At 37.1% G+C, this 17036-nt stretch overlaps 4 protein-coding genes across 5 annotated transcripts; 2 read left to right on the forward strand and 2 right to left on the reverse strand.

Moving 5' to 3' along the window:
* Positions 1 to 322: 322 nt before the first annotated feature.
* LOC141905789 (glycerol-3-phosphate dehydrogenase, mitochondrial-like) lies at positions 323 to 11181 on the forward strand. Of its 2 annotated transcripts, XM_074794823.1 has the most exons (16): positions 323 to 461; positions 2406 to 2540; positions 2934 to 3102; positions 3450 to 3574; positions 3935 to 4032; positions 4267 to 4430; positions 4531 to 4692; positions 4862 to 5092; positions 5390 to 5497; positions 5800 to 5934; positions 6241 to 6419; positions 6738 to 6869; positions 7049 to 7207; positions 7333 to 7518; positions 7832 to 7930; positions 10050 to 11181. In XM_074794823.1, the coding sequence occupies exons 2-16, from the start codon at positions 2418 to 2420 to the stop codon at positions 10170 to 10172; spliced, it is 2193 nt and encodes a 730-aa protein (XP_074650924.1). In that variant the 5' UTR covers positions 323 to 461; positions 2406 to 2417; the 3' UTR covers positions 10173 to 11181. The 2 variants fall into 2 exon arrangements, with proteins under 2 accessions (XP_074650924.1, XP_074650932.1); XM_074794831.1 differs by lacking the exons at positions 323 to 461; positions 2406 to 2540 and having other exon boundaries at positions 2989 to 3252.
* Positions 11182 to 11290: 109 nt separating this feature from the next.
* LOC141910737 (deoxycytidylate deaminase-like) lies at positions 11291 to 12276 on the reverse strand. The gene has a single exon (XM_074801492.1). It carries the CDS (start codon positions 12181 to 12183, stop codon positions 11653 to 11655), a length of 531 nt encoding a protein of 176 aa, XP_074657593.1. The 5' UTR covers positions 12184 to 12276; the 3' UTR covers positions 11291 to 11652.
* Positions 12277 to 13588: 1312 nt separating this feature from the next.
* LOC141908831 (deoxycytidylate deaminase-like) lies at positions 13589 to 15098 on the reverse strand. The gene is made up of 3 exons (XM_074799055.1): positions 14927 to 15098; positions 14704 to 14741; positions 13589 to 14294 (listed from the first exon to the last, which is right to left on the reverse strand). Exons 1-3 carry the CDS (start codon positions 15054 to 15056, stop codon positions 13620 to 13622), a joined length of 843 nt encoding a protein of 280 aa, XP_074655156.1. The 5' UTR covers positions 15057 to 15098; the 3' UTR covers positions 13589 to 13619.
* A 38-nt stretch (positions 15099 to 15136) lies between these two features.
* LOC141908839 (putative monothiol glutaredoxin ycf64-like) lies at positions 15137 to 16789 on the forward strand. The gene is made up of 2 exons (XM_074799066.1): positions 15137 to 15404; positions 16517 to 16789. Exons 1-2 carry the CDS (start codon positions 15137 to 15139, stop codon positions 16681 to 16683), a joined length of 435 nt encoding a protein of 144 aa, XP_074655167.1. The 3' UTR covers positions 16684 to 16789.
* The last annotated feature ends 247 nt before the right edge of the window (positions 16790 to 17036 follow it).

The raw sequence follows: 17036 nt of genomic DNA on the forward strand, positions 1-17036 counted from the left end.
ATAAAGTTCTCTTTCGCTCGAATTTGGTGGAATCAATGATTTACTTTAAAAATAAAGAAATGAAATAAAGGAATTCTAGTGTTCCTTTCACGCCCGGTTCAGATGAGAATTTAACGCACCTCACTCAACCCGTGGCCGCGGCGAAATATCATCGGGCCATAACCGTGCTTTATCCAACACAAACCAGTACCGTAATTTTTACTTAACTAAGTCGCAGCCGTATTTTAGATTTCACCTAAGCCGCAGCCGTTCTTTAGACTTTCTGGAATATTCATCGAGGCCGCAGCCGTATTTTACACTTGACACTTCTCAACCAGGATTGACCCCAACGCTACTTCTATGTACTTTTACTGTCCGTTCTCTACTGCTAGTGACTGAGGGAGTCAGGGATTTAAATACTCGCCTGAACATTCATGCGTGACAAATTTCTAATCCAATCCTACTGACTGGATAGGCTAGATGTAAGAATTTCTATTTTTTTGAATGAAACGTTACGATTAGAACAACAATAATTTTCCTTTTTTGTGCTGCTTGCTTCGCTTGCCCCCGGCCTCCTCGCCCAGCCTGTCCTCTCCATCATGCTTTCCTCAGCTCTCGATCTCATGATCAGTTTCTCAATCAGCATTTCACCCAGTCCTGATCAGTGGCCGGTTCGCAGCGCTGCGTGTACCAAGAGCTCGCGATAGCGATTACTAACACTAAAGGTTCTCGGTGAACAGGCAGGTGATATTTTGCTGAAGTGATGCAGCATTATTCCTGTTTAAGCTATGCGTATGTTGCCAACTTTTGCTACGATTGGCTTCCAATTTACACTGTGTCTCTGTGAGGCGCGTGACTTCAGAAATTTCAAGGGAAATGTGGAGAAAGAGAGACGAGAGAAAATAGAGCAGTGTTCAAACCTGGGCAGTGTCTTTCCACTAGAACACCGAGTCCTGTGAGTGTGAAAACCAAATATGTCTTATATACATAGCATTTAACCTCACCTTAACTCTATCCCTGTAAAACGGACCCTACTAAACCTACCCTAACCATATCGAAACCCTAATCCTGAACCTAGATACCTAATTTTCAAAAGATTCCATTATAGATTTGGCCTAGGCCTAGTTCAAATGAGATATGGGCCTATGCATTGATTTATTTATTCTATTGATTAAACTGAAGTCCAGATTCTGTACTAGTTGAGTTGGTTTTGCCTCGTTGATAAAGGGGATTGAGTGAGAAGAGTGAACCATTTGAATTTTCACTTTTCCTTGTTGCTCAGTAATTGCTATATCCCCCAACAACTAGGCCTACACCGCAACCAAGCCACCTCCCCCCATTGTCAGTGAAACCAATGGAGAATGCTGCAATGGTCTGTTGAATTCGAATTTATAGATAATAATGAAATATATGAACTACAGCTGTAGTTCAGCTGTATATGGCTCGGGGAATACTGGTAGGCCTAGTTAACTTCATTTATTTGGTCTAATATTTATCAAATCCAATCCAAGTCAAAAGTAGGCCTACAAGAGGATACTCATATGCACAATTTTCTACTTCTATCCGACTTGTGCTGTTTATTCTGTGTTGTAATATAGAATTAGAATTAGGTTATTTCACTCGCATTGAATACACATAGGCAGTCATAAAATAGAGATTGTAGTTTGAAAGCAGTAAATCATGCAGCATATGTTTTTAATGAATGATTCCAGGCATTATTCATTGAAATTTGATATGAAAAGTAAATTTTTGTTTGGGCCTACCAGTTTTTTCATTATTTTTTATGATACAATTTGTAGACAGTTTAAAACCTAAGGCCCTTTTTTGTGTCTTGGAGTAATTAGATTTTTTTATTCATGAAAAATATGGTTTAAAATTTTACAGGTATTTTACAATGGAAGGGAAAAGAAAAAAAATTTTTTAATTTTAATTATTCGAGTACCATATTTTCCACTTAAAATCTTGAAAGGAGAAAAATAAATAAGGAGCGAAAACTAGTTAAATTGAATTCAAATGATGCAAAAAGAAACGGAGAAAAATAATGTAGATTTAGCCTAATAGAGTTACTAGATACATCAATTATCAGGGCTCGATCTGGTTATATCTGGTGACACTTTTTGTTCTCTGATTGAACTCTTCCTCTCTCATTCCTGATTCCATGCATTCATACCCTGACGTGATAATGCATATTTGTGGTTCATATGATGAACTTATGGACCATGATATAAACACGCATTCATCCTAGAACAAACAGTGCAGTTCATAATTCATTAAACAGTGTATGGTATATACTGAGCTGTTGCTCGGTTTCACATACTGCAGTATGTGCTGCACAGTCGATGTTCTGTTATTATGAGCAGCCTATTTCAATGTGAATACGAATGATTGACGATAAAATTACTGTCTTTTTTTGTTTCACTCTGTAGGATACTAAAACAATGAGTGCTAGCAGGAACAGGTTACTGTTAAAACGTTTGGCTTACATCGGTGTCGGTGTAGGAAGTGGACTGGCTGCATTCGGTATTGGTTATCCATATTATCAAGAACATGCGAGGTCTAAAGTAAGTCCGCACAGGCCCAATTTCACTAAAAGGTTTTGTTGGTTTATCTCAGTTTAACCCGAATGGATTAGTCATTTAACCTCACAATCTAACAGAAGTGTTGCCGACATTAGCAGTAAGCAGGACTGAATGCAGCAGCCTCGTGCCTTATCCTACTGAGCTACTGAGGTTGAAGTCCTAAATTGGGGCAATCAAGATTCCTTTGTTGAAAGCCCCTGAGTTATTTAAGGACCCAGGACACATTATGCATAGTCGTACGCTTAGATTTAAGACCATCATAGTTCTATGGCCAATCTAAATTTCATTTTCTGAATACGGCTTTTTAGAATTCATTTTCATGCTGTTTATTATTATTTCAATGAGTTTCATTGAATGGTGTTAATTTGAATATAGAAAAACCTTGCGCACGTGCATGCTGCTGCTGCACAGAAAGAGATCGCCATCGCTCCGTTAAAAACACGCGCCCAACATTACGAAGATCTCGAAAAGCAAGAGTACGACGTACTGATTATTGGAGGTGGCGCCACTGGCTCGGGTGTAGCGCTTGATGCCGTTAGTCGCGGTAGGTTTGTTTATGAAAGCCGTAGCTAGGACGATAACGTCATGGGTGAAAATCTGAAAAATAGATATCTGCTTCGAGTTTGGGAAATTTTATTTCGAAAGTGTGAAAATCTTGATATTCTGTCATGAAAAACTGTGTGAAAAACCAATTGTAAGTATGTGAAAATTCTCTGGGTTCATGTTTTAAAAGTCGCTGAGCTGCGGAGTATATGCAGCTTTCACAACTTACGACAATCTAAAATCGCTGTATTTTTGTTAACTCAACTCACTTAACGAATGCTGCGTTATTTGAATCCCTGAGATTGTAATAATCTATTAATTGTTCTTATATATGGTTTTTGTCAAAAGGATTAAAAACTGCTGTTGTTGAGAAGTTTGATTTCGCCGCTGGTACGAGTAGTAGAAGTACGAAACTCATCCACGGAGGAGTTCGATATCTTCAAAAAGCATTCTTTAACCTCGATTACGAACAGGTAAATTTCATCTCTTATTTCATCATAAATAGACATCTCATTTCAAGCGGTCAGATTGATGTGAAAAATTGTGAAAATTCTAGAATAGTGTCTGTTTTACTGTTTTAATCTCTTTCAATGCCGTATACGGTGGAGCTTAGAATGTGCAAGCTGTGTTAAATATTCAATCCGTCTAGATTGTGATCCCTTTGTTACTGGTACCTTGACATGAGAAAAATAAGGAAAAATGAAAAATCCTGGTATTTTGTTGTTAAGAAATATGCAAATGCTAATTGTAAGGCTGAGGAAGTCTGAGCAATCTGACCCCTGCATTTCTTCAGAACATTTTATAGTTTTGTAAATTTATATTTTGTATAATAGTATCGTATGGTGAAAGAAGCTCTCGCTGAACGAGCAAATCTCATTGAAATAGCTCCGCATTTGTCTTATCCGTTACCGATCATGTTACCAGTATACAAGTAAGTCATCTAGTTTTCCAATATTATATACATTACTATAGAATTTTATATGGAAGCATTTTTTTACGCATCCTCCCTTGACGGGGATTTGAAATCTGATGGCATCTTCTGACTCTACCATAGCAAAAAGTCGGTGATGCCGCCAGGTTCAAATCCCTGCCGAGGGAGGATGGATTTACCGTACATGCGATGAAAACTCTAGAAACCAATACAATCTATAAATCTGTTCTATAGATGGTGGCAGATTCCATACTATTGGTTCGGTATTAAGCTATACGACTTGGTTGCCGGGAAGGAAGTTTTAAAAACGAGTTATTATTTATCGAAATCAAAGGCATTAGAATTATTTCCTATGTTAAAAAGAGATGAATTAGTGGGTGCTATTGTATATTATGACGGTAAGTCTACTATATTTACCGGTATCTATCCTCGTCGGTCGCTTCGTTCAATTTCACGCGATTGATTTGGGATTATTATTATTATTGTTTGATGATATAGGCCAGCATAATGACGCCAGGATGTGTCTGTCTATAGCATTAACTGCTACTAGAATGGGAGCGACTGTATGCAACCACACGGTTTGCGAAAGTATCACTAAAAAACGGCTCGACAACGGAGAGGAGAGAGTTTGTGGTGCTAAAGTCAAAGATAGATTAACTGGTAAGAATTGTGTGAAGAATTGTTCGGTAGACGATGTGTAAATCAGTTGTTTTCGCGCTGAAAGATTCCGTGGAGCTTATAAAAAATGCGATTTTGGGAAAGTTGGATTATCTAACTTGTGAAGTGATTTCTGTGCTTTAAAATGAAGAGATATTTTTTGTTAATTCAGGTAAAGTTTACAACGTTAAAGCTAAAGCTGTGATCAACGCTACGGGACCTTACACCGATGAAATTCGATTGATGGACGACTCGAATGCTGATAGAATATGTTCACCGAGTTCTGGAGTTCACGTCGTGCTCCCGGAATATTACAGTCCGGAGAAAATGGGTTTATTAGATCCAGCTACGAGTGATGGTCGTGTGATATTCTTTCTTCCATGGCTTAATGTCACCATGGCTGGTACGTGATTCATGATTTCCGCAGTACGGGGTAACTTCCCTCTAAAATGTTGGCGCCACTGTAGAATGATGGTATCTTTTCACAAAAAAAACAATTAAAGTTGTTTCAATTGATATTGTGGGTTTCTCTTAATGATATTCATCAAAACTGGAACTTTTTAGCCCCATTTATATTTGGGAAAATTGAAAAATCAGCTATGAAATACTTGGGAATTTTGAAGTTTTGTGATAATACTAATGAATTCATATATATCCCTCGCCAGTATCTCATAGTTTGATTTGTTTGTTTGCGTTCTAGGTACAACGGATAACCCATGCGGGATAACTGATAATCCTGAACCGCGTGAATCCGAAATCGAATTCATCCTCAATGAAATAAAAAATTACCTTTCACCAGATATACAAGGTATGTTCATCGATTAGTTATATCCAGGGTCCCTTCGACTTACTACGCCTTTAATCGGTACAGTTGGAAGCTGGATTTTTTTCACCCAATTAAGCAGTTACCAAATTAGAAACCAAGTGTAGGCAGTATAAAGGATGAAAATTTTCTTACAAAACCACTGAATTAATAGTTAACTGAGATAAACAGTAGAAGTCTACGGGATATGAAAGTTATGCAGACACTTCCTCAAAATTTGACATTTTTATCTCATTTACAAAATTGATATTAGATATGTATTTTGAATGAAATGATGATTTCTCTAGTGAGAAGAGGTGATGTACTGTCAGCTTGGAGCGGAATTCGTCCATTAGTCCGTGACCCGAATAAACAAGATACTCAATCCATAGCCAGAAACCACATTATAGAAATCAGTAAATCCAAATTGATCACTATTGCAGGTAAAACTAACAGATGTAATACAATACAGTTATAAATCTTATCTAGAGTTTTATAAGGAAGCCGTGTTTACCTGGTATGAAATGAAAAAGAGTGAAGCCAAATTGTAGTAGTTTGAAGATTAACTGATTTTATTTGAAATACTGAGCTTTCACTACAAGTAGCTTCATTAGATAAATGAGTAAACAAGACTCATCGATAGCAAAGGGTTTTATTTTCATTTAAATCAAGTGATGATATTCGGATAAAGCAGGTTTCACTGTATTTCTACCTTTGAAAATTATTTCACATATTGCTGTTCATTGTAGGTGGAAAGTGGACGACTTATAGACACATGGCTGAAGAAACAGTCGATAAGGCTGTAACAGTTTGTGATCTAAAACCGAAATCTGGATGCCGTACGAAGGGTTTACTACTAGATGGCGCCCATGAATGGTCTCCAACATTATTCATACGTTTAGTACAGGATTTTGGTCTTGAAAGCGAGGTAAGAAATTTGACAGCCTGACACCTTACTGAGCGTATTGAAAAATAGCATCAGGGCTCTTTGGAATCGGGGAATTCTGGAATTATGCAAGGGAAATGGGGGTTATTCTGACTTATTTCTTGAAGTCATGGAAAAGTCTTGAAATGGCTTGTTGTTCTTGGTGATAAGTGGTACAAGGAACCTCTTCAGCAGAAACAGCCCCAACTGACGATACCTTATGATGTAATATGGGTCTTTTTGTCAAGGGTCTGGAAAAATCAGGGAATTTCCGATATATAAGAACCCCCTGGTGCATGTATATTTGTTTTTAATGCGCAGGTTGCTGAACACTTGGCGACAACTTACGGCGACAAAGCGTTCAAAATAGCGAAGATGTGTAATTTAACCGGTAAACGATGGCCAGTAACCGGTCGTAGAATACATGAAGAATATCCATATTTAGAGGCTGAGGTAAATATAGTTCATTAGGAACCAGTTTCACCCAATCTCGCATCAAGATTCGAGGAGGGCTGAAATATTAAAAATGATTTAATTTGAACTCTTTATATGGATAGAATCTGAGTTAAGTGACGACTGTTGAACCTGTTTGATTGAAGTGTTTCTATTATAATGTGTATATATTTGTACAGGTGGTGTATGCTGTGCGTGAATACGCGTGTACGGCTATTGATATTTTAGCCCGGCGGACGAGATTAGCATTTCTAAATGTACATGCCGCAGAAGAATCTCTTCCTAAAATAATCGACATCATGTCGAAAGAACTCAACTGGGATAAAGCTCGCATAAAGGTTAGTTCATATATTCCTGTGAAGGGCTTCGCTTCTCGTAATGATACGTAATGCTCAGCATTGCTAAATACATCAGCAACGTAGGTCGAGTCTGGTTGAATGATTTTGATGTTTGTTTTCTATAGTTTGAGACGGAAAGAGCGAGGCGTTTTCTCACTAAAGAGATGGGATTGGAATTGAAAGCGCTGTCTCAAAATGTGCCGATCAACTTCACGAAAGATGAATTAAACATGTATGTGAAACGCTTCAAGATGTTGGATACCGATAACAAGGGTTATATTACAGTCAATGATCTACGCACATATTTCAAGGTAATTGTTGTGTGTACCTGGCAGTAGAATACTGTTTCCTTGAGCTTATCCTTGTAGTTTATTTCAACGTTTTGACTCTAATTTTCGTTCTTACTGTGGGTTTTTATATTATCGATTCAACATGGATTCAGTGTTTCATCAACCGAATTTACTGCCTTCCTTCAGTGAAGATCAATACATTGCGCAATTGCAGTGTTTGTAATGATTTAGCTTAATGCGAATATTCTATAAATTCCCTGTTAATTCTTATATTGTTTATACCATCGAAATTCGTCGATACAAAAACTTATTTTTGTGTCAATTCACGCTGCAGAAAGTTGGCGAAAACGTCACTGAAGATCAGCTACGGGAAATATTGAATGAAGTTGATTTGAATCGCAATGGACAAATAGATATGGGTGAATTCCTGCAGGTAATATACATCACTGGATCCAGTTTGGCAGCTGTAAAAAGAACTGTGAAACTGGCTCTAGTTCTCAATAAAGCATGCTATTGATAAGTGGTTTGCCTTCATTTCAATGCCTGATTATAGATGAGATGATCCCCTAGGCGCCAGTAGAGTAAGCTTCTAGGTCTTTGGAAAGTATTGTTGCTATTGTTCCAATGATTGATGGTTTATATTGAGTGTTGTATCGTTTTGTTAGTAGATTATAAACTGGAATAAATATGAGCGAGCTCAGGAGCTGATGACTGCACCATCATCATCATCATCATCGGTCTAAATCTTCGATCACTGGTTTGTCATTATTATGAATTCACGTCTCGTTTGCCAGTGTTAAACTATCACTCATAGTTTGTCTTCTACTTACACGCGTCCTGATTAACCCTGGCAAGACGTAGTGGACACCGTGTCCGATCATACCGGTTTTAATGATTATGAGTCTTGATTTTTAAGAACGTAATGGTAGATTTTAAACAGTAACATCTATTATCGTGTGTTTGTTTGTGTGTCTCATTCGATGTCGATCTAAAGCCTAGCGCACATCGACACTGCGATTGGAGACAACTAGTTGCTACCGAACGATTACCCCGCGCACATCGAAATCTAGTTACAACCGGTCAGTTGCAGCAACTGCATGGCGCGTGTCGATCGTCGAGATCCAGAGCGCGCATCGACGGATATGACTGCGATTGAGTATAACCAGTTGCTCAAAAGTAGAACATGGGCAACTGGCTGGAACTGGAGATAGATTGACGCTTACCAATCGTAAGCTCGCTCACATCGACACATTTAAGCAACTGATCGTATCCAGCCAGTTCCTCTCATGCGCCAAAAACTGCCTTGCAACTAGTTGTCTCCAATCGCAGTGTCGATGTGCGCTAGGCTTAATTCACCAGGAGCCAGTTCTACACGTACAAATTCCCGGTTAAGATTTCACTCAAGAGTTCACACATTGAATGTGAACCAGGGTCGGATTTAGGGGTCAATTTCGGGGTCTGGACTGCAGCACTATGACATCACGTGCAAGACCTCTTGAGAGTTTCATCAGAGAGGCGAGTCTAGCATCAAATTTGGAGTTTATAAATACCTGTCTTGATGAAAAGGGCAACCTCAGTCATAATATAATATAGTGGCAATACATACATACATATATATATATGTATGTATGTATGTATGTATGTATGTATGTATGTATGTATGTATGTATGTATTGCCACTATATTATTATATTATGTATTACATGAACGATATTTGTATACTGTACTTTGTACAAAGTTACAATAAACGAAATGAAATGAAATGAATTAAGTCAAGTGTAGAACCGGTTTCAGTGTTGCGTGTAGAATTACTGGATTCATATTATTCTAACTATGTACATGTATCTAAGGGTGATAATTCGTCGATGTATAGTCAGGCTAACCAGAATAATTGTGTCTCATTTTTAATGGTTTTGACGTGAATCATACTACAATAAAAGATATACATTACAGACTAACATCAAAAACTTAACATTTCACCGCAACAGGTGAGGTACAGTCCTAATGCATGTCTCAGTATGTGTACGCATGGTTAAACCCGAAGCATTTTGAGTGTATGGTGTTTTTGTAATTGAGGATGTTTTCACCCGAGGCTTTTACGGAAATGGTTTGAATTCGCTCTCACATTTTCTATATTCCAAATTAAGAACACCGAAAGCTCTTTTCTACGTCAATTTATTTGGTCATAGTTTCACGTGATTTGGAAATGGGACATGCACTTCGATCGACCACAACCAATAAAACACTGTCAATAAACATTGATACTGCTATCATAATATCAATCTACTGCATAAATCTTAAGAGAATTTTGTCTTGCATAGTCTATAAGTATAAGTATGTATTAATAGGCTAATATGTATTGAGATGTGTTGCCTGATTTCGAGGTTTAATCGCCCTTTCTTTTAAGCTAAGCTAATTAGTTTTCCCTCTAGCCGTGGCTGTCTGTCACTGCACTCGCATCATTAGTAAACAAGTATGATACAAAATGTCGACCCTTTTGAATTTTGAACCATTCATCTTATTTTTCACACTGAAAATGCTTTAATTTGTAGATGATGAGTGCCATCCGAACTGGAGTGTTGAGTACGAGTCGATTCGGAGTGGTGGATAAGTTAATCGGAGAGGAAATCAACAAAAAACGAATCACAGTTGATCGAAGTGGAGGCGGTGTCTAGAACATTATTAACTCATTCAAATCGTTCATCATAAAATGATTATTACATATAATTAGTTCTCATTATTTTTGTCCTTTATGTCTTGTATTTCCAGTGTATTGTCTAATTGTTTATTATTTATATAATTTCCTGTGTCTCATTAAACGTTACATAAATCTGATTCTGTGTCATGTTCACCAGTTTGTTTGAACAGAGAAGTGTAATGGCTTCCCTCGTTTGAAAGAGAATTGAAAAATGATTTGACCTAGTTTTGAAAAATAAAACGTGCTATAATTGATGTAGTTGATGTATTAATTACATGTATTTCATTCCGGATCTGTTACTGTAATCACTGATATATGTTTTTTGCCGCATCTAGTTTCATTTTGCGGAAAATAATCTAATATAAACCTTTAGAAAATGTTTGCTTTCAACTGAATTCGACAATACGTTAAATGAAATCAACCCATAGTACATCCTGTCTGTGTAATAAACAAAAAAACGTATGGGAAATATGTCAACACTGTCTGAGTAATTCAACTCCAAGCAGACTGTCTGGCTCGATGACACAAAAGGTGCTCTACGTGTATTCTGTGTTCCGTGTACTCGAATTTATTCCTTTTGTATAGAGTACATGGTGCTACGATTCTTCATTATTTTGATCTATATCTTGTCGATTGCACAATAGTTTATAAATTATCTTATTTATAATTTCATCGTCATGTCTAGAGATAAAGGCACGTGTAAACATATTTTAGATAATTTATGATAAATTTATGTTAATGATGTATAAATCTGGATTTCTCATGTAGAAGTGGACCATATGAAATCCAGAAATCCGGATAAAACTGATCTGAATTAAGCGGGTTTACTGTAGTTACACCATGCGGGGATTACGGAGGCAGCCATCTTTAGACTGGATTGTTTAGAATCTACCCGAGGAGTCAATCCATTATTTGATATAAAATCGATGTAGTTTTTGTATATATGTCAAATAAATGATAAACATCCGAATATATTCTCTGCAAAACCTGTTCAGTCGTTTTTTCATGGTGTTTATTCTGAATTTATCTACCAATTCGTGAAGAGCGAGAATTCATCCTTTAGTCATTACCAAAAAAATTAGTGAAAAGATTAACAAATTTTTTATTTCTTGAAGAATTAATTGCCAGCGATATAAATATTATTTTATACTGCAATGTATACAGATATATTATTAAATATCTAACTATTCATAAATTATTAGACAGATTTGTAATTTAGAATAAAAAAGCAGGCATTAAAATGTACGAACGATACATCGTTGAATAGGCGGTATATAATATGAAAGAGAATCAACCTCGGTTAATCATATTGGTCCCGTTTGTAACGGGACTCCCATTTGATATACCTGTCTCTAATTCCGTAGTCAATAAACATATACACACATCTACATATATAATTTAGATATGATAAGACTGAGACGTTTCCATTCATAGGTGGAAAATGTCTCTGTCGTTTCTTAAGCAAATTTAAGAGTGATTTCCTTATGTTTGTTACCCTTTAATTCATCATATTTGACAACCTCGATATCAGCTTCCTCCAGCATCATTTTAGAAGCTTTATATTCGTCCCGATCTTGCTTCGTGTGGTGCAGGTAAATCACCTTGACGATTTTCGATTGTATGATCATCTTGGCACACTCATTGCAAGGAAAGAATGTTTGATATATTCTGCAGCCCTTTAGTGATGCACAATTCCGGAAAGTGATGGCATTCATTTCAGCGTGACACACGAAATACTTCTTAGTATCCAAAATGGCACCTTCTTTTCCCCAACTCATTTTATCATCTGGACAGTTCAAGGGCATACCATTATAACCAACGCCCATTATCTTGTTTTCTTCGTTCACAACACAGGCTCCAACTTGGAAGACGGGGTCTTTGCTTCGTTGGGCGCTGAGAATGGCAATTCCCATGTGCCATTCGTCCCAGGATATGTAATCGTCTCGTTTCTGGCTTTTACACGCAGTTTCACTAGAGGTTGAAGCCATGTTTTCACGTCAATACTGCCAAAGCATAAAATGCTGTCTGCGCGGTTAGCATAGCAGTACTACGACAGAGCCGCACCATCTGGCGTATTTTCCGTAATGTGATTGAAAAATTTCAGAGTTTGATTAAGTTATAGTACGATAACCACACTCGAACGTGGTAAAAAGATGATAAGATAAAAAAAAACCCACTATTTACAAATTAAAAGAATTCTAAAATCGAGAATTTATTCATTGATACAATCTAAAATATAAGAACACGACGTTTCGATCTCACCCTAGAGTCATAGTCAGGTGTGACTGACGATGATCTCTAGGGGGTGAGATCATCGTCTAGGGTGATCTGTAGGGTGAGATGTTGATTAAGTTGTATTGCATTGCATTGCATTGCATTGCATTGCATTGCATTGCATTGCATTGCATTGCATTGCATTGCATTGCATTGCATTGCATTGCATTGCATTGCATTGCATTGCATTGCATTGCATTGCATTGCATTGCATTGCATTGCATTGCATTGCATTGCATTGCATTGCATTGCATTGCATAAGCCTTTTTACAGTTTCTAGGCGCCATTTTTTGGGTACCAGCTGGGTCCGCATTGTTGAATTATTTGTCCCTATTTCTACTAGTAAAAATATCGATGAACTCAGTCGATAATCAACTTTATTATGATATCACTCAAATATTGATTTTCAACAAAGTAGGGACCGGTAAAATTGTGAAATTTCCTGATATAAATATGCAAACATGATACTCTAGAAAACGTGTTTTGGAAGTTGACTCGCAATTACTTAAAAACTAATACGGATAATTGAAAACGGTAAGAAGCAGATAAGACCACATATAGATTTCTATTGATCCTGAAAACTTCAAAAATGTAGATTGAAATTTGTTAGAATAACGAACTTTTGAATGGGATGAGCAATAATTCATGTTGAAATATACAGTCTGGTATACAGTCAACCCGCATAAGTCGTCATCGAACTAGTCGTATCACATCTATCATTTTTTCTTCTTAAAAAACCTTATAAAATCATGCTCGTATTTTCACGAAAATCGTATCAATTTTAGAAGCCAAAGCTTCTGATTCCATTAGAAATAGCTCGCGTAAGTCGCAGCCCGTTATCCCGATAGCAGATAAAAATACGCTGCTACAATATAGTCTTTGTAAGTTTTTAGAAAATTTGAATTAAAGCTATTCAACTAATTAGAACTTCTATCGGTAGGGCTATAGCTTCAGGGTGTTGTTTCAATTCGAACGCTCATTCATTGAAATAGCTGAGATTCGTATCGTTAATTCTTACCCTGCAGATATATATCTAAAAGAAAATCTCACATAATTCGTAACTTTCGTTTATTTTCATATCATTTACATTAATTGACATCAGAAACATGTGTAGATCAAAATGGAAGATCGAGTTTTTACTCGGATCGCTTTAGGAATCTATTGAACTAAAGTCGATCACTATTTGATTTCTACTTCTGACAAAAGGTCTCACATTTACTCGTGCTTTTTCTAACATTTGTCTCGATGCAACGAATTCTATGTGCTCTTTATATTTATCCGAGAAATAAATCACTTCTTTAATGCCCGACTGTATGATGAGTTTAGCGCATTCGTTACAAGGAAATAATGCTACGTATATTCGGCAACCTTGAACCGAAGAAGAGTTTTTATTGAGTATAGCATTCATTTCAGCGTGACAGACGAATAGTTTTTTCGTATCTAGAATACTATCCGCTCTGCGCGCCCACGGCATTTCATCATCCGGGCATCCGAGTGGCATTCCGTTATAACCGATGCCAACTATTTTGTTTTCATCGTTCACAATACAAGCACCGACCTGGGTATTAGGATCTTTACTCCTCTGAGCCGAGAGAAAAGCAACAGCCATAAAATATTCCTCCCAGGTTATGAAATTTTCTCGTTTTCTATTAATGAAGTCTTTCGGAGTTGATGGTTTCGGATTTGTGAACACATGGACGTGTTGCAGGTCCTCCCGGTTTTTCGTCGTTACAAATCCAGCCGCACCAGCGATACCAGATGCGGCGCAGCTTCCAAACAGGTATTTCAGGGCGTGTTTACCGACATGATTCCAAACCATCGTCAACTGAAAATATATTTAATTGCCAACCAGCATCAATTTTAACGGATAGTTTCTTATTCGACGCCGGCAAAACAATGAATTTCTATTCAAATTCTAATCAACGATGGAAAATTCACAATTCAAAAGAGTAAGCTTATGCCGGGCAGAATTATCACAAGTCTAAACTTCATTGTTCTACCAATGGTTTACTGTCTTTCACGAGAAAAATGATATTCGAGTCACTTAACAATTTATGCAGCAAGAACGGTAGTCTTACAATCGTTACTGTTTTAACTGGCCCGGTACCACCGGTAATGATTGCGTTAACTAGTGGCCACTGTGAACAATTTTGCTATACACCATTCCCTATGGGAGTTTCTAGCCATTTGAAATGTTGATATAAAGGCAATGAGTAAGATAAATGTATACAAACATTTCGTAGAGTGAATGTGCTGTAATCGGGATTCGAACCTGTCAAAGGATAACGAATCCAAGATTGATTACAATCGACATTCCACGTCAATTGTCGAAATAATTATTAAATCATAAAACAACCACTGTATATTGTCAATTCAGAATATTAACAAGCTTAAGGGTAAACCATAAATTTGTTGTCTATTGAATGATACTTTATTAATGAAGTAATAATTACTTACATTGCGTGAAGAGTTGAATTATTCGTGAGATACAAATGCACCTATATTCGAACAGCCCGCGCCGGTCAAATACAGTAGAGTCGAATCCCAGGTTTTCCGATAAATTCAACCTCGCTTGCCAGGGCTCCATATTTCCAAGGTCGTCGCGCCGTCGAGTCGTTGGTTGCGTAAAGGAAAAAGTTGGAACGCATTAATTAACATCTGATAATTATGTCGTTCCTTGTCAGATCGGCGTTGCAGTCATTCAAAGTAACTCGTTGTCTGAATCTGTCGACGCTACGGTACTGTTCTTCCAATGCAACAATCCACGACAAAATTGATAAATTGGTGAAAAACAACAAGATTGTGTTGTTTATGAAAGGTGTTCCTGAGGCACCCAGGTGTGGATTCAGTAATCTCGTCATTAGAATTTTAGAAATGCATGGCGTTGACAACTTTGATGCTCACGATGTACTCGAAGATGAAGTCTTAAGACAGGGTGGGTATTAGTTAGTCAGTAACCTGACTGTGGTTTAGTTTCACGATCGGATATTTTCACAAACCACAGTCAGGAATGGGAAGGTCATTTTTGTATGAAATCTTCGTCAGCCAATTTGACTGACGAGTAATTTGCCTGGCATTTCATTGTCTCTTAAGATATCTGTCTCATATTTGTTGTAATCGACGCACAACAGATTCGTAGTTTGTCTGATACCTATAACACCTCACCTGACGATCTTAATCCATGTGCAAATCGGCCGTAAAGTGAGAGTAAATTTCCGTCCAGTCAACAGCTGCCATTTTGAAAATTACTGGAGGTGCTGGCACCTGTGGACTGAGGCCAGGACAACAGCACAAACTAACAAAACGAAACGACGAAATTTAAAAAAATTAAAAAATCAATTTTTATTCACATTTTTCTTTTACCAGAAATTTATTATTTCATTATTTATTATGGAAAACACGAAGACTTGAAATAAAGTTGGAAAACCATCAAAAATAAAAATTGTCGTTTCGTCTTGGAAGTTTTATATAAATCCTTGTAGGTCCCCTTGTCTTATCATGCCACATGTGCAATACAGAGAAATGGCGGCCAATGGCGAAATTTGTGGAGAAATTAATTAATTTCTCAAAATAATGTTGATTAATCACTCGAAACATACATAAAATTGGATTATTTCGAAAGGTACCTGTGTTAGTTTGTGAATTAAGCCATTAATTGTGGACTGAAGTGAATAGAAAGTATATTTTTGAAGTGTTACTTTTTTCAACCGTGTTTTGGTCCTTGTCATCCCTAACGTTGGTATAAGCCCATCCGATTATAAAAAGCTTACCACCAACGATTAGGTAACTAACTAGGTATTAGTCAGCCATATTCATCTGACCTACGAAGGGGTCATGCGTTTATTACGTACGCATTAGCGGAGGGGGCAGACGTACTGTATGTAATGCTTAATGTATATGAAAGAATGGCCGATTTTGCGTAGAGAGGGGGAGGGGGGTTGAAAAATTCAAATTTTATTTGTACGTAATAAATGAATGATCCCTTAAGCTGCTTAAAGCACTGGTTCAAGTTTGAAACTCACTCTGGTATTTAATTTCTATTTAAAGGTATCAAAGATTTCAGTCAATGGCCGACGATTCCTCAAGTATATATTGATGGTGAATTCCTGGGTGGATCTGATATAATGTTGGACATGCATAAAAATGGTGAACTTGTGGAAGAATTGAAGAAAATTGGAATTAAGTCAGCTTTGTTAGATGCTCCAAAAGCGTAGACTAATCACATGATTCATGTGATAAGAATAAGAGACATTTGACAGGCTTAATTGATTATTGATCTACGTTTACTGTGGATGTGCCGATAGTTTAGCTCAGAATGTTTTGTAGTCATTTATGAATAAATAATAATTAAATCGTTTTTAAAAGAAAGAATCTTGCTGGATTATATTGACATAAAGGATCTAAGCTAACGGGACAGAGCTGGGTAAAAGAGCCAGGCAGAGACTGAATTCAATCTATTCCTGCGGTGTCAGAGGTCGACACTCAGTGTCTCAGTCGAAGGAACTCGTATAGGTCGAGAAGATACACAATTCATCCGTGTAAGATTTTTCTTAATACGTAAGAAATG

The sequence above is a fragment of the Tubulanus polymorphus genome, chromosome 1 (assembly GCF_964204645.1).
Source record: "Tubulanus polymorphus chromosome 1, tnTubPoly1.2, whole genome shotgun sequence".
Classification (NCBI taxonomy): domain Eukaryota; kingdom Metazoa; phylum Nemertea; class Palaeonemertea; order Tubulaniformes; family Tubulanidae; genus Tubulanus; species Tubulanus polymorphus.